The sequence below is a fragment of the Rana temporaria genome, chromosome 1, assembly GCF_905171775.1.
Source record: "Rana temporaria chromosome 1, aRanTem1.1, whole genome shotgun sequence".
NCBI lineage: Eukaryota > Metazoa > Chordata > Amphibia > Anura > Ranidae > Rana > Rana temporaria.
This window is the reverse complement of record NC_053489.1, coordinates 251065241-251077989: the sequence shown is the minus strand read 5'-3', so window position 1 is coordinate 251077989 and position 12749 is coordinate 251065241. Positions and strand designations below refer to the sequence as shown.

The 12749-nt window shown below is 41.6% G+C and overlaps 1 protein-coding gene across 2 annotated transcripts in view; it reads right to left on the bottom strand.

The window, feature by feature from the left end:
• Nucleotides 1-850: 850 nt before the first annotated feature.
• The window catches only part of ABHD4 (abhydrolase domain containing 4, N-acyl phospholipase B), a 35519-nt gene continuing 23620 nt past the window's right edge, over nt 851-12749 (bottom strand). For both annotated transcript variants that reach the window (XM_040353650.1, XM_040353658.1), the window contains 4 exons: nt 11173-11327; nt 8654-8765; nt 5573-5759; nt 851-1901 (listed from right to left, as the gene is read on the bottom strand). In XM_040353650.1, coding sequence (XP_040209584.1) covers nt 1812-1901; nt 5573-5759; nt 8654-8765; nt 11173-11327 — 544 coding nt within the window. In that variant the 3' untranslated portion in view covers nt 851-1811. The remainder of the gene's footprint in view (nt 1902-5572; nt 5760-8653; nt 8766-11172; nt 11328-12749) is intronic.

Sequence of the window (12749 nt, the reverse complement as noted above, 5' to 3'; positions counted from 1 at the left end):
CTACATGGGCATACTAAATAGTGGGGTGGCAGTAGAGTCAGAACGTGGATCCTAAAAATGCTTAAGGAGGAAATACTATATAGAAGTTTCTATTAATATATTAAAATTACAACTATTATAAGCTTGGTTTTTGGCCAAATTGGCAGTTTCACTATGCCTCACTCATTAGTCTCATAAAGCCCCTGTACACACGGTCGGACCTTTGTCCGACCAAAATCACATCGGAATTCCGACAAAATTCCATCGGAATAAAAGAGAACATGTTCTCCATCTAAACTCTGACGGAATTCCTCTGAATTTTTGATGAGGCATACACATGGTCGGAATATCCGATGGAAAAAGTCTGACTTTTTCCATCGAAATTCCGATCGTGTGTACAGGGCATTACAGTCTATCTAATCTCCTACAAAAATGTAAGTTTCAGTTTACCAGTCCTTAGATTTGGTGGTGGCTGCACCATTTCCACCTATTAATCCTGAAAATTACACACTTCTTGTCCTTGAGAGACTAAGCAATCATCCTCCATTGTATCTTTGGTAGCCACCAAGGCTGACTTCAAGCATTTGTGCCTTTGTTCATCTACATAACATGCGAGATGATTGGATTCGTAGTTTACACAGTATAGGTTAAATACTTTCAGTTTTGCTGTCAGGAAGTGATGAGGACACTACATTTTTACAAGATCGTACAAAACATATTTGTTGAATGCAGTCCCCACATCTAAGGACTGGTGGACTGCAATGTATGCAACATTTGTTGACAACACTGTTCCTCTACTATAAGGAATTATAGTACAGAACAGAATCCAATAAAACATATATAAAAGATCCGTAAAGAACTCTCCTATTCCTTTCATATTCTGGCTTTGTTATACACCTTTTGAAACCAATCACATTTTAGCTTACTGAGGTTAGATCAGTAAATGTTGTCAAATATTGCCACTGGCTTCATTGTCTGTCTTCTATTGAGGTTTCTTACAAATAAATGCCAGCAAGTCTTCATGCTTTCTTCTGGTACAATGTTAAAGAAGGCGATACAACATCTCATAGCACTTAAAACAAATACAAATTAGAACTACAGTGCATGTGCTCATTATTGTCAACATAAAATATACCACAGATTACACAAAGAAACAAGTTTACCATAACCTGTTCTGTCAAGTACAATATAATGAATACAATATGTATCACTATGATAGATCTGGATATTACCTTCAAATATAAACAGATTCTTTGCACATTACAGAGGTAGTTCTGGCAACATCAAACATGTAATCCACAGGTTTCTGAAAGTCACATCCAGTTACTCATTTAAGGGCTCTATCATTAACATATCAACTAGAAGCTAATATTGGCATTGGCAAGTCACCCTACTAGAATGGCTACTCAGGAGCTTGTTTTTTTGGATTTGCGCCAGCCTATACAAGACATGCTCCTCTATTTGTGCGCTAGACAGGTTTGGCACATTAAGGTCAAACATTCATTGCTTTGAGTCCTTATAGATTCAAACTGAATGACAATCTTCCAATATAAAGTATAAACAAAGACAAAGTTTGGATAACTTTTAACAGTTGGTGCTTCAATGGCAAGATCATCAATAGAAATACAGTCGGTGAATATCACCAGGAGAGGGCGCCCTGCGCTGCTTTGGCACTGTGGGAAACCTACTGCATTGTAAAGATGGGCTCTAAACTATTCGGCTTAAAGAGTAAAGCTCAAATGTGAGCCATTATTGAGATTTTTTTATATTATTAAATTTCGGTTCACACACACCAGGAGCTTTTCCTTATTTTTGCATATCACAGGGTACTCTCAATCCACCGCATCACAAATCTCATCCACCACTTCATTGAAGATATTTGGCTGATCTGCATATACATGGTGAGAGGCACCTTTGATGGCCTGGGGATAGGAAAATATTACAGTGAGGTTTACTAATACATGTATATAAAGATCCAATTTAGGCATCACCACAAATAGTATATGAATAGGTATAATATATCATATTTTCATTGGATTACACGAAAGATAGGAGGGGATGACTTCTAGAAAGGCACAGTTGCTTAGTAGTTTCTCACGCCTATCCTCAAATACCATTTACATGCATGTTTTGCAGGTACCTCACATGAAAGTGTTAAAGTGATACTAAACTCATTTTTTTTCTATAAAAATAACAAACATGTTATACTTTCCTGCTCTGTGCACAGAGCAGCCCAGATCCTCCTCTTTTTGGGTCTCTCGCTGGCTCTCTCGGCCCCTCCCTCCTGCCCCCACAACAAGCAGCTTGCTATGGGGGTCACCTGAGCCAAGGCCGTGTGTGTCCATTCACGGAACCCTGGCCCCGCCCCCTCCCCTCTTTGGCTCACTGGCTTTGACAGCAGCGGGAGCCAATGGCGCCCTGCTGTGGTCTCAGCCAATGAGGAGGGAGAGTCCCAGACAGCCAAGACTCTTGTGCAACATCACTGGATAGAGATGGGGCTCAGGTAAGTAATAGGGGTGCTGGGGCATTTATCTTCATGCATAGAATGAAAACCTTCTGACTTTACAACCACTTTATTGTCTCAGCAAAGCCATTTAGTGGATATCCCAAAAAAACAGCTCCTTTGCAGTGATGTATAAGTGAACACATGGCACAAAACGATCATAATGACAGCCCCTGGCTATAGGACCTCCACTCTTCCCACTAACGCGTTTCACTCAGCAAAACCCATTAGAGGAAGTCCCATAGGTGGGGATCGTCACTGTAGTTGTTTTCTGACAGTAAACCCGTGCCTATGTGATGTCATTAGAGTGCGTCATCTCCTACCTTCCTTCCTGTTCATTTGTAGTGCAAACGGCTCGGTTTTCCTTCTGCACCCAGTGCTTCAAGTGGTTCTACAGGCTCAAGTTTTTTACCTGTATGCATTCTATGCATGAGGTAAAGAAAAAAACTTTTATGCAGCAACCCTCTTAACACTTACTTGAGCCCAACCTTCCTCCAGTCCTGTGCACGAGTACCTCGGCTCTCTGGGGACTCTCCCTCTTCATTGGCTGAGACAGCAGCGGGAGCCATTAGCTGTCAATCACAGCCATTCAGCCAATGAGAGAGAGAGAGGTGGCTGTGTGTGTGTGAATGCTTGCTCTGGGGGAACTCAGCAGGAGGGAAAGACCAGGAGCACTGGCGGGAGGACCTGAGAAGAGGAGGAGGATCGGGGCTGCTCCATGCAAAACAACTACACATAGCAAGCAAGTATAACATGTTTATTATTTTAATGTAAAAAAAAAAAAATCCAAAGCTCTAATATCACTTTAAGCCAGAGAGGAAGGATTTGGCTTTGCAGCAGATAAGGATACCATTACATACATCCTAGAAATAAAAAACACCTTATTGTTTTCTTCCAAACTCTTGGCTGGCTAAGCATCTTTTCATTAAAAACAAATAGGTTTTGGTGAAGCAACTCTTCCAACATATAGAAGAAGCGAAGGACCTGGGCAATGTACAGGTAAATCCCTGCCTTTTTTAGAGTCCAAATATGTGCCATACCTTTAAGACTGCTACAGAAACTTATGTTGTGAAATAATTACCGATTTCGACTAAAGGTGCTATGACTATGCAATAAGCCATGTTTGACCATGTGAGCACCAGCATCCCATAATGCCCCCTGTGTGCCACTGCTGTATTACCCACATGAACAAAGATTTATTATTAAAGTGTATGTAAACTCTAACAATAAATGTATCTCATGTATTAAGGGAAGCCTATCCCACACCCACAACTGTCCCTGAGCCACCCCCATGAAATCATTCTCTGCAGCTAAATTGTACCACCAACCCCTCCCTTTAGAATGTAAGCTCTACGAGCAAGGCCCTCCTGTATTGAACTGTACTGTAATTGTGCCGTCTTCCCTCTACATTGTAAAACGCTGCATAGGCTGTTGGCGCTATGTAAATCGTGTATAATAATAATACCCAAATAGTCGTTAAATATACCATTGAAAGCATTGCGTCATATCTGTTCAAAGTGCAAAAAAAAAAATTTCTGTTCGTCCAGCCAGAGAACTTGTGAGCTGATAACTTCCAGTGCTCTCTTCCTCTGTTAGCATTATTCCCAACTATCTCTGTTGACTACAAAACACCTCCATTTATAGAAGAGGGGGAGGCTTTCTATAATCCTAACACACACACACCCTTCCATTGAAGGCAATGCTGTTCCTCTTAGATGCAGTACGGTTGTCATCCTAGAACTGGAAGTGTGTTCCAGGCAGAAAAAAAAAATGTAGGAGAAAAAAGAAGAAAGAAAAAAACAATACAACAATAACATTTAAGCTGCAATACATTCAATTTTTGTTCCAGGGTTTTAATATAAATAAAATACCTACCATATTCTGCACACCGGGAAGCTCCCACCAGTGCTTCAACCATTCCCCAGCAGCTGGACCGTATCCGCGGATAAATCCTCTCGTGTGTATGGGGCCTTAGTGTCAGGAAAATTTGTCAGAAGTGGCTCATGCTGATAGCAGAGGAATGGGGCAGCAGACAGAAATCACACTAATGCCTCGTACACACGGCCGGACTTTTGACCATGCAAAAGTCCGCCGTGAGTCCGTCGGAAAGATGGAGAACAGGTTCTCTATTTAAGGTCCATCGGACTTCCAACAAAAAAAGTCAGATGGAGGCTACACACGGCCAGACTTTCCGAGAAAAAGTCTGTCTGACTTTTTTTTCCCTCGGAAAGTCCGGCCATGTGTACGAGGCATTAGTGCTCATAAGCGACAGGTACACACTATAGATGGATATGCTTTGTTCATATTTCAGAGTGTGAGTGTGTGTGGCCAGGCACTGCAAGGGTGTATTTTTATATTTTCACGTAGTTGGTGTTTAGGTATAGTATATGTGGGCCTGTGAGCTACTACCATGTGAACAAAGCAGGAATATGTTTCCAGCATGTACGTATATAGGCAACTTTGTGCCCATGAAATCCTGCTATACGTTCGCCCTATTCCACAAAAACATAGAGGCCATAGTCAAGTGTTCAGTTTTTAGCGTAATAATGATTTATTCATATGGGTAATGCTTGTGTTGTGGCAGATGCAACCTATGTCACCTTTTCTAGGTTTGATCAATCCTAAAAACTTAATCATAAAAATGTGTAATATGTTGCGCTTGTATAGCCAGTCTATATGGGACAGTTATATAATCTACTGTTTAAGGATGGCACAGCTCACAGATGGGTCTCATCTCTTGGTGATACATGACAGGTTAATTAGAAAATACTGCACTCACCAAACTACTCTTAATACATTTATTGAAATCTCATGTAGAGACAGGAGCCTACAATTACTCTGGTCTCTACATGAGATTTCAATAAAAGGCATTAAGAACAGCTCAGGAATTACAATATTTTACTGTCGGAACAAAGGATATTATACTGAAGTCATAGTAACAAAAATGGTTATGGCGTATTTAAACCCAAGAACAAAAATTGAATATATTGGAGTTTACAGGTCCGTAGACAAAAACACAGAACATGCCAAAAGGCATTACATCAGTTATCTGAGGTTTGCAGACAGAATCCATCTTTTTCAGGCTCTTACCAGTGTATGCACATAAGAGTCAGGTCGTAGTTCCTTGGCCTTTTCCCCCGTGCTGCTGTCAATCCAGGTCTCTGCCCCATAGATGAATGTGATGGGAAGAGTTTTAGGAATCAAATTAAGACGAGGCAACATCGGTCGCTTAGCCCAGCCAAACCTCTCCATCATGGCTTTGAAAGCACTTTCACCACTAGCGGGAACATAAAGGAAAAAAATCATGATAAGTTTTACACCACGTACAAAGATACATGGCAAATAATCCAGCTATTTTTTTAAGTGCCACCCAACTTTATAATGTTTAATTATAACTGACTAGGCTATGCCAACATAAGTGATGCATTTGCCAACAAAAGCAAAATTTACTTCTGGTTTGTATATGGCCTGCAACAGAAACACAGTATATATGCTGATGTCCTTCTCTCACAGCTCAACATGGCGAGTTTCCCTTTCTTGCCCATCTTAATGCAGGTCTATGTACACTTCTTCCATTAGACTCAGAAGTTTGTGAGCTACTTACACGCAGCTGATTGGTTGAGGCAATGTATAGTATGGAATGGTATACATTCTCCAGGCTCTGCTTGCCTGCATGGCCAAAACCCAACATCATAGCTCCCAATTGTCCCTGATTTTGAGGGACTGTCCCCGATTTGGAGAAATGTCCCTCTGTCCCTCATTCCTCCTCATTTTGGTCTGATCTATATAAAATGCACTTTTTATCATTCAAAAAGTGTTTTTCAGCACTAAACCTTTCATCCGATTTATAAATTGCTGCATTTGTAAACTCCAAAAGCCAATATAAAGGAATAGTAGTGGTAAAAAAAAGCACTTGTTGGGTTTAACCAATCTTTTTTTTTTGTATAATTCTCCTTTAAGGGGGAGTGGCAAGGGGTGTGTTCTATGCCTACATACTTTTGCTGATAGGTGTCCCTCGTTCCCATCTCAGAAAGTTGGGAGGTATGCCCAACATAGATCCATTGTCCAGGTACATGCATATGTGAACTCGTGCAGAATGTTCTTTACATTATGTACATTAGCATGCATGGACTTACTCAAGCATTGGTCTATCTGCTTTAAAAGGCTATAGTCATATTACATGTGCTGGAAGATTTTCATTTTGTCTTATGCCAGCGATAGATAGATAGATAGATAGATAGATAGATAGATAGATAGATAGATAGATAGATAGATAGATAGACAATTTGGCCAGTTCAGCAGGGATCCATCCAATTTTGAACCATGTGTGGCCGTTTTCATTCAACAGAAGTTAATCCTTAAGCCTCATACACACGATAGGATTATACGACGGGAATTGTGTGATGACAGGCCGTTGTGGAAAATCCAACCATTTGTATGCTCCATCGGACAATTGTTGTTGGATTTTTCCGCCAACAAATGTGGGATAGCATGCTTTAAAATTGTCTGCCAACAAATGTGTTTTGATGGATTATTCGATTGTGTGTACACAAGTCATTCGGACAAAACTCCAAAGTACAAACACGCATGCTCAGAAGCAATGCTAACCATAACACAACATTAGCAGAAATTGCCCAAAGAGTGGCGCTAAAGAGCTGAAAAACCATGGCCCAAATTCTTAAAAGAGATACGACGGCGCATCTCCAGATACGCCGTCGTATCTCTGCCTAGCGCCGTCGTATCTATGCGACTGATTCTTAGAATCAGTTACGCAAAACATATTCATTAGATCCGACAGGCGTAAGTCTCTTACGCCGTCGGATCTAAACTGCAATTTTTTTTTTGCCCGCTAGGTGGCGCTTCCGTCGATTTCCGCGTCAAGTATGCAAATTAGCTAGATACGCGAATTCCTGAACGTACGCGCGGCCAACGCAGTAAAGTTACAACGTTTACGTTAGGCTTTTCGCGGCGTAAGGTTGCCCCTGGGTCTATGAGGCGCAGCCAATGTTAAGTATGGCCGTCGTTCCCACGTAGAAAATTTTAAAATTTACGTCGTTTGCGTAAGTCATCCGTGAATGGGGCTGGACGTCATTTACGTTCACGTCGAAACCAATGACATCCTTGTGACGTCATTTGGAGCAATGCACACTGGGATATTTTAGGGACGGCGCATGCGCAGTTCGTTCGGCGCGGGGACGCGCTTCATTTAAATGAAACACGCCCCCCACCCGCCGAATTTGAATTCCGCCGGGTGATTTACGCTACGCCGCCGCAACTTTACAGGCAAGTGCTTTGTGAATAAAGCACTTGCCTGAAAAACTTGCGGCGGCGTAACGTAAATGAGATACGTTACGCCCGCACAATTTTGCGCCCATCTACGTGAATCTGGGCCCATGTTTGTTGGCCGACAATTCTTTGCCGTTTGTATGCAATACAAGTTCCCGGCCAATGCCCATCGGACAAAAGTCCTATGCTTTGTCCGCAGAAAATCTGATCGTGTGTATGAGGCTTGAGATTGACTTCTGCTGAACAGGAACTATTGAAAACATTTGTTGATTAGCAGTTGCAGCTGCTGATCATTGTATTCTGATATCGTTTAAAAAAAATATATATAATGAATGATCTATGCCAGCTTTAGGAATCTTGAAGCATACTCCCCATTTCTCTGAGAGCAGAACTTGATTCCAATTACTGTGGCACTTGCCTGTTTCCTGGTACCTACCATCCCTTAAATGTCTTGAGCTTTCCTCCTAATTCTTGAAGTATGCCTGCTCCCCATAACCCTGACTTGACAGAGAGTACCTGAAATCTGTCTTTAACCCTCTTCTATAAAGATTCCAGATGTCTAACCTCCTAAACACATGGTTTCACCTTTACTTAACACTTCATCAGTTAGAGGTGCAGTAAAATACTGCACTCTTCAACTTCAGTTATCATCAGGTACAATGACAGGAGGTTGAATTAGCCATGGATTGTTTAGCAAAGTGCTGACTGCGATTCCTCATATCTCTAATGAAAGCACTCTACAAAGCTCTACGTGAAGTAGAATCATAAAAACCAAGAAACACCAGGCATCTAAAACATGCAAAAATTATGTAAAATAGGCAAATTTTACAATGAGAATTAAAAAAGTAACTTACTAGAAAAAAATATATTTTCAATTCAACCTACCTTGGTGTCTGAGCATTGCAGTGGTAAATGTATTCCATTATAGTGTCGTCCTCAAAGAACTCCTCAAATTTCCTTTTCAAGTCTGGACGAAATCTTTGCACCAATCTGGGACCTGGTAATTAACAGTTATACAGCTGAAAATGTGTTGCCTCTTTTCAAAGGCCAAAATATAGCATATCTTGGCAATTTATTTAATTGTATTTATTACATATGCTTTAATTTCTTCACCAATATCAATATCTCAATTTACCAAAGTAAGTGAAAACATTTCGATAAATGCATATGTCCCTTCCTTTGGGGGTACAAAGGGAATCGGCTTTGTCTGGACCCACAAGTGTACCTAAATTACCACAAAACCAATTCTGTGAATTTTTCCAGTGCAGAATTAGTGTATTATTATTATTATTATTATACAGGATTTATATAACGCCAACAGTTTATGCAGCGCTTTACAACATCAGGGAAGACATTATAGTTACAATACAATTCAATACAGGAAGGATCAGAGGGCCCTGCTCGTTAGAGCTTACTCCTTAAATTTCATAGCAATGCGTATATCGGCAGCAGAACCCAGTTTCTACACTTGTTTAACCCTCCCAGCCATTTAAGGCATTTAGGGCCAGATTCACAGCCAGGCGGCGCAGCGTAACGTAACCAATTTAGGTTACACCGCCGCAAATTTTCTGGCTAAGTGCCCGATCCACAAAACACTTACCTGGAAATTTGCGGCGGTGTATCCTAAATCCGTCCGGCGCAAGGCGGGCCAATTCAAATGGGGCGGGTACCATTTAAATTAGGCGCGCTCCCGTGCCGGACGTACTGCGCATGCTCCCGACGCAAATTTCCCGACGTGCTTTGCGCGAAATTACACCGCGCCAACGTTTTGTGAATCGCGACGTGAAAAAAAGAATTGCGCCGGGAAAAATTTTTTTTTTGTGGATCGCCGTAACTGCTAATTTGCATACCCGACGCTGGTTTACGACGCAAAATCCCCCCAGCGGCCGCCGCGGTACTGCATCCTCAGATCCGACAGTGTAAGTCCATTACACCTGTCGGATCTTCTGCCTATCTATGCGTAACTGATTCTATGAATCAGTCGCATAGATAGAAACAGGGATACGACGGCGTATCAGCAGATACGCCGTTGTATCCCTTTTGTGAATCTGGCCCTTAGAATGCAAGGAGGTGGGGCAGGGTTTATGATCATGTGACCACTATGATTGGCTGTCACATGATCGGCATCTTTCCTTTAGCTGCCAGTAATTGTGTCAGGAGCGCACAGGGCACGCTCTTGGCACAGCTGTATTTGCACTGATGGACACAAATATGCGGCCTCTCAGTGCCAAGGCCAAAGCCCACCCGCCGAGAGGTTAAAGAAGAAGCACTTCAGACTGCATGCTTGAAACCTCAAATGTCCTTCTCTAATGCTACATTAAAGTGACACTAAGGCCCCTTTCACACGGGGCAGTGGAGGTGCGGTGACGGTATAGCGCCTCTAAAAATAGCGGCGCTATACCGTCGGAATTGCCACGGGATTCGGCTGCTAGCGGTGTGGTATTAACCCCCGCTAGCGGCCAAAAAAGGGTTAATACCGCCCGCAATGCGCCTCTGCAGACATAATCTATATACATGTGCTTAATGACCCTGTAACCTATTTTTCAGAAAATGCTTTCTTCGGTGGAGGAAGGCTACATTCCTACATACAGTAGGACCTTGGAGAATGAATGTAGCCACCTTCTCATAGAAGGTTGGATCACAACAGAAAGAAAAAAAAAGGGGTATTTAGGAGATTTGGGGGGAGGCTGAGAGCAATTGAAGGGATTTTAGGGGTACAACAGTGAGTCACTCTACCCAACATTGAGTGCACCAATGTGTACCTGTCTGTACCAGTTCAAAATCGTACTTTTCCAAGCAGATTTGCTGTTCTGGTGTGACCACTTCTTACAGCTATATACAGTGATACATCATAGTCCGCTTTGAGGGCCAGTTCACACCACATGGAGTCCAGTGCGTTTTTTTCTGTATTAAAAATGCATGGAAAGTAGGTTATATGGTTTTCAATGGCATAGTTCCAGTGCTTTCCAGAAAAAAAAAAAAAAAAAGTAGAACATACTGTATTTTTCCTGCACTAGACTGGACTGTACTGGAACGCTGTAAATATGGCATGCCCCTTCTCAGGTACTAGGTACAGTTGCTTGTATTTCACTGGTAGGGTTTGCTTTATTTTTACCTTCTTCATTAGGTCATGGATTGTCTCCGGAAAGTTTTCAACTCGTACATATCCAACAGAATACATTGGGGGTAGCCTTCATATTGTAATCCTTGAACAATGGGTTCTTACTTTTTCATGCTCCATTCTCCATAAAGTAAAATAACTGAGAAATCCACCAAGGAGGAAAGATTTTCCTCGTAATGGTGTTCATATGGGGATATGGCTGTAACAATGGCTATTCAGCTGCACCTTTTGGGGGGGGACTGCTTCCTTAAAAATTATGTGTACATTAATAGTAAGAACTCACCCCAAGGTCCTGCTGCTCTCACAACAGCCAAAGGATTGGATCGTCCAAGAACTGCTGCAATAGCTTTAACCCATGCTGGAGGAGAACGCAGCTCACTGGGGTCTGTTGGCAAGGCTGGGAAGCCCCATGGATCAACAAGAATGAGATGTTTCACTCTGAAATTTGTGAAATAAACTAGTTAAAATGTACATATGGGCAAGAAGTTCTTGCATGGCGATAGAATCAGTGACTGAAATGATCCACAAAAATGTCAAAAAAGTTTATATATATATATATATATATATATATATATATATATATATATATATATATATATGTATACAGTATCTCACAAAAGTGAGTACATCCCTCACATTTTTGTAAATATTTTATTGTATCTTTTCATGTGACAACACTGAAGAAATGACACTTTGCTACAATGTAAAGTAGTGAGTGTACAGCTTGTATAACAGTGTACATTTGCTGTCCCATCAAAATAACTCAACACACAGCCATTAATGTCTAAACCGCTGGCAATAAAAGTGAGTACACCCCTAAGTGCAAAAAGTCCACATTGGGCCTAATTAGCCAATTTTTCCCTCCCTGGGAAGTCATTATGGAGGAGTGGAAGAGGACTCCAGTGGCAACCTGTGAAGCTCTAGCCTCCCTAGCGGTATGATTATGTCAGATTTTAGGTGCTGAAAGCGGTACCATTATTTTGCATGGAAATTTGGCATTTTATATTGTAGGCCTGTAATTCTTAGGAATAACTCACTTAAATCTGTCCAAACAAGAGTCTAGTAGACATTATTCAATAATGTAATCAATTATTTATTATACAAAACTGCATGTAGGACACTGGACAGACCACTAGGGACAAAGGGGATGTGAAATTATTTTATACAGTACTGTAACCTGTAAGATTACAGTATGTGTTTTTACTTTTTTGAATTTGGCGCCGATCTCCGCCCCCGTGTGTCGCAACGTTGCAGGGAATGGAGCTCGGCGGCACACAGGCACTGTGAATCGAGCGAGGAGACGGCTCGCACACACAGCGGAGAGACATCGCAGGATCCAGGGGACAAGGTAAGTTACTTTGCCTGGATACTGCGATGCGATCCCGAGTCTGGCTCGGGGTTACCGCTAATGGTACTGAAATTTCACCCCGAGCCAGACTCGGTAATACCGCTAGGAAGGTTAATGAACTCCATTTCATGCCCAATAGGGTTAAGGCAGTGCTGGAAAATAATGGTGGCCACAAAAAATATTGACACTTTGAGCCCAATTTGGACATTTTCACTTAGGGGTGTACGCACTAGTGTTGAGCAGAATATGCCATATTCGATTTCGCGATATATCTCGAATATATATTCGAATATTCGAGATATATTCGCTAAATTCGAATATTCGTGATATTTTATCGAAATTAAATGATTGCGATTTTTCGCTATTGCGAATGCGAAAATAATTGCGATTTTTTGATAACTGCGGTAGGAGCACTCTGATTGGCTCAGAATATTCGTGATATTTTATCGAAATATCGCAACATGCAAATGCGATATTTATTGCGCAATTTCGAGAAATGCTGGAGGAGCGCT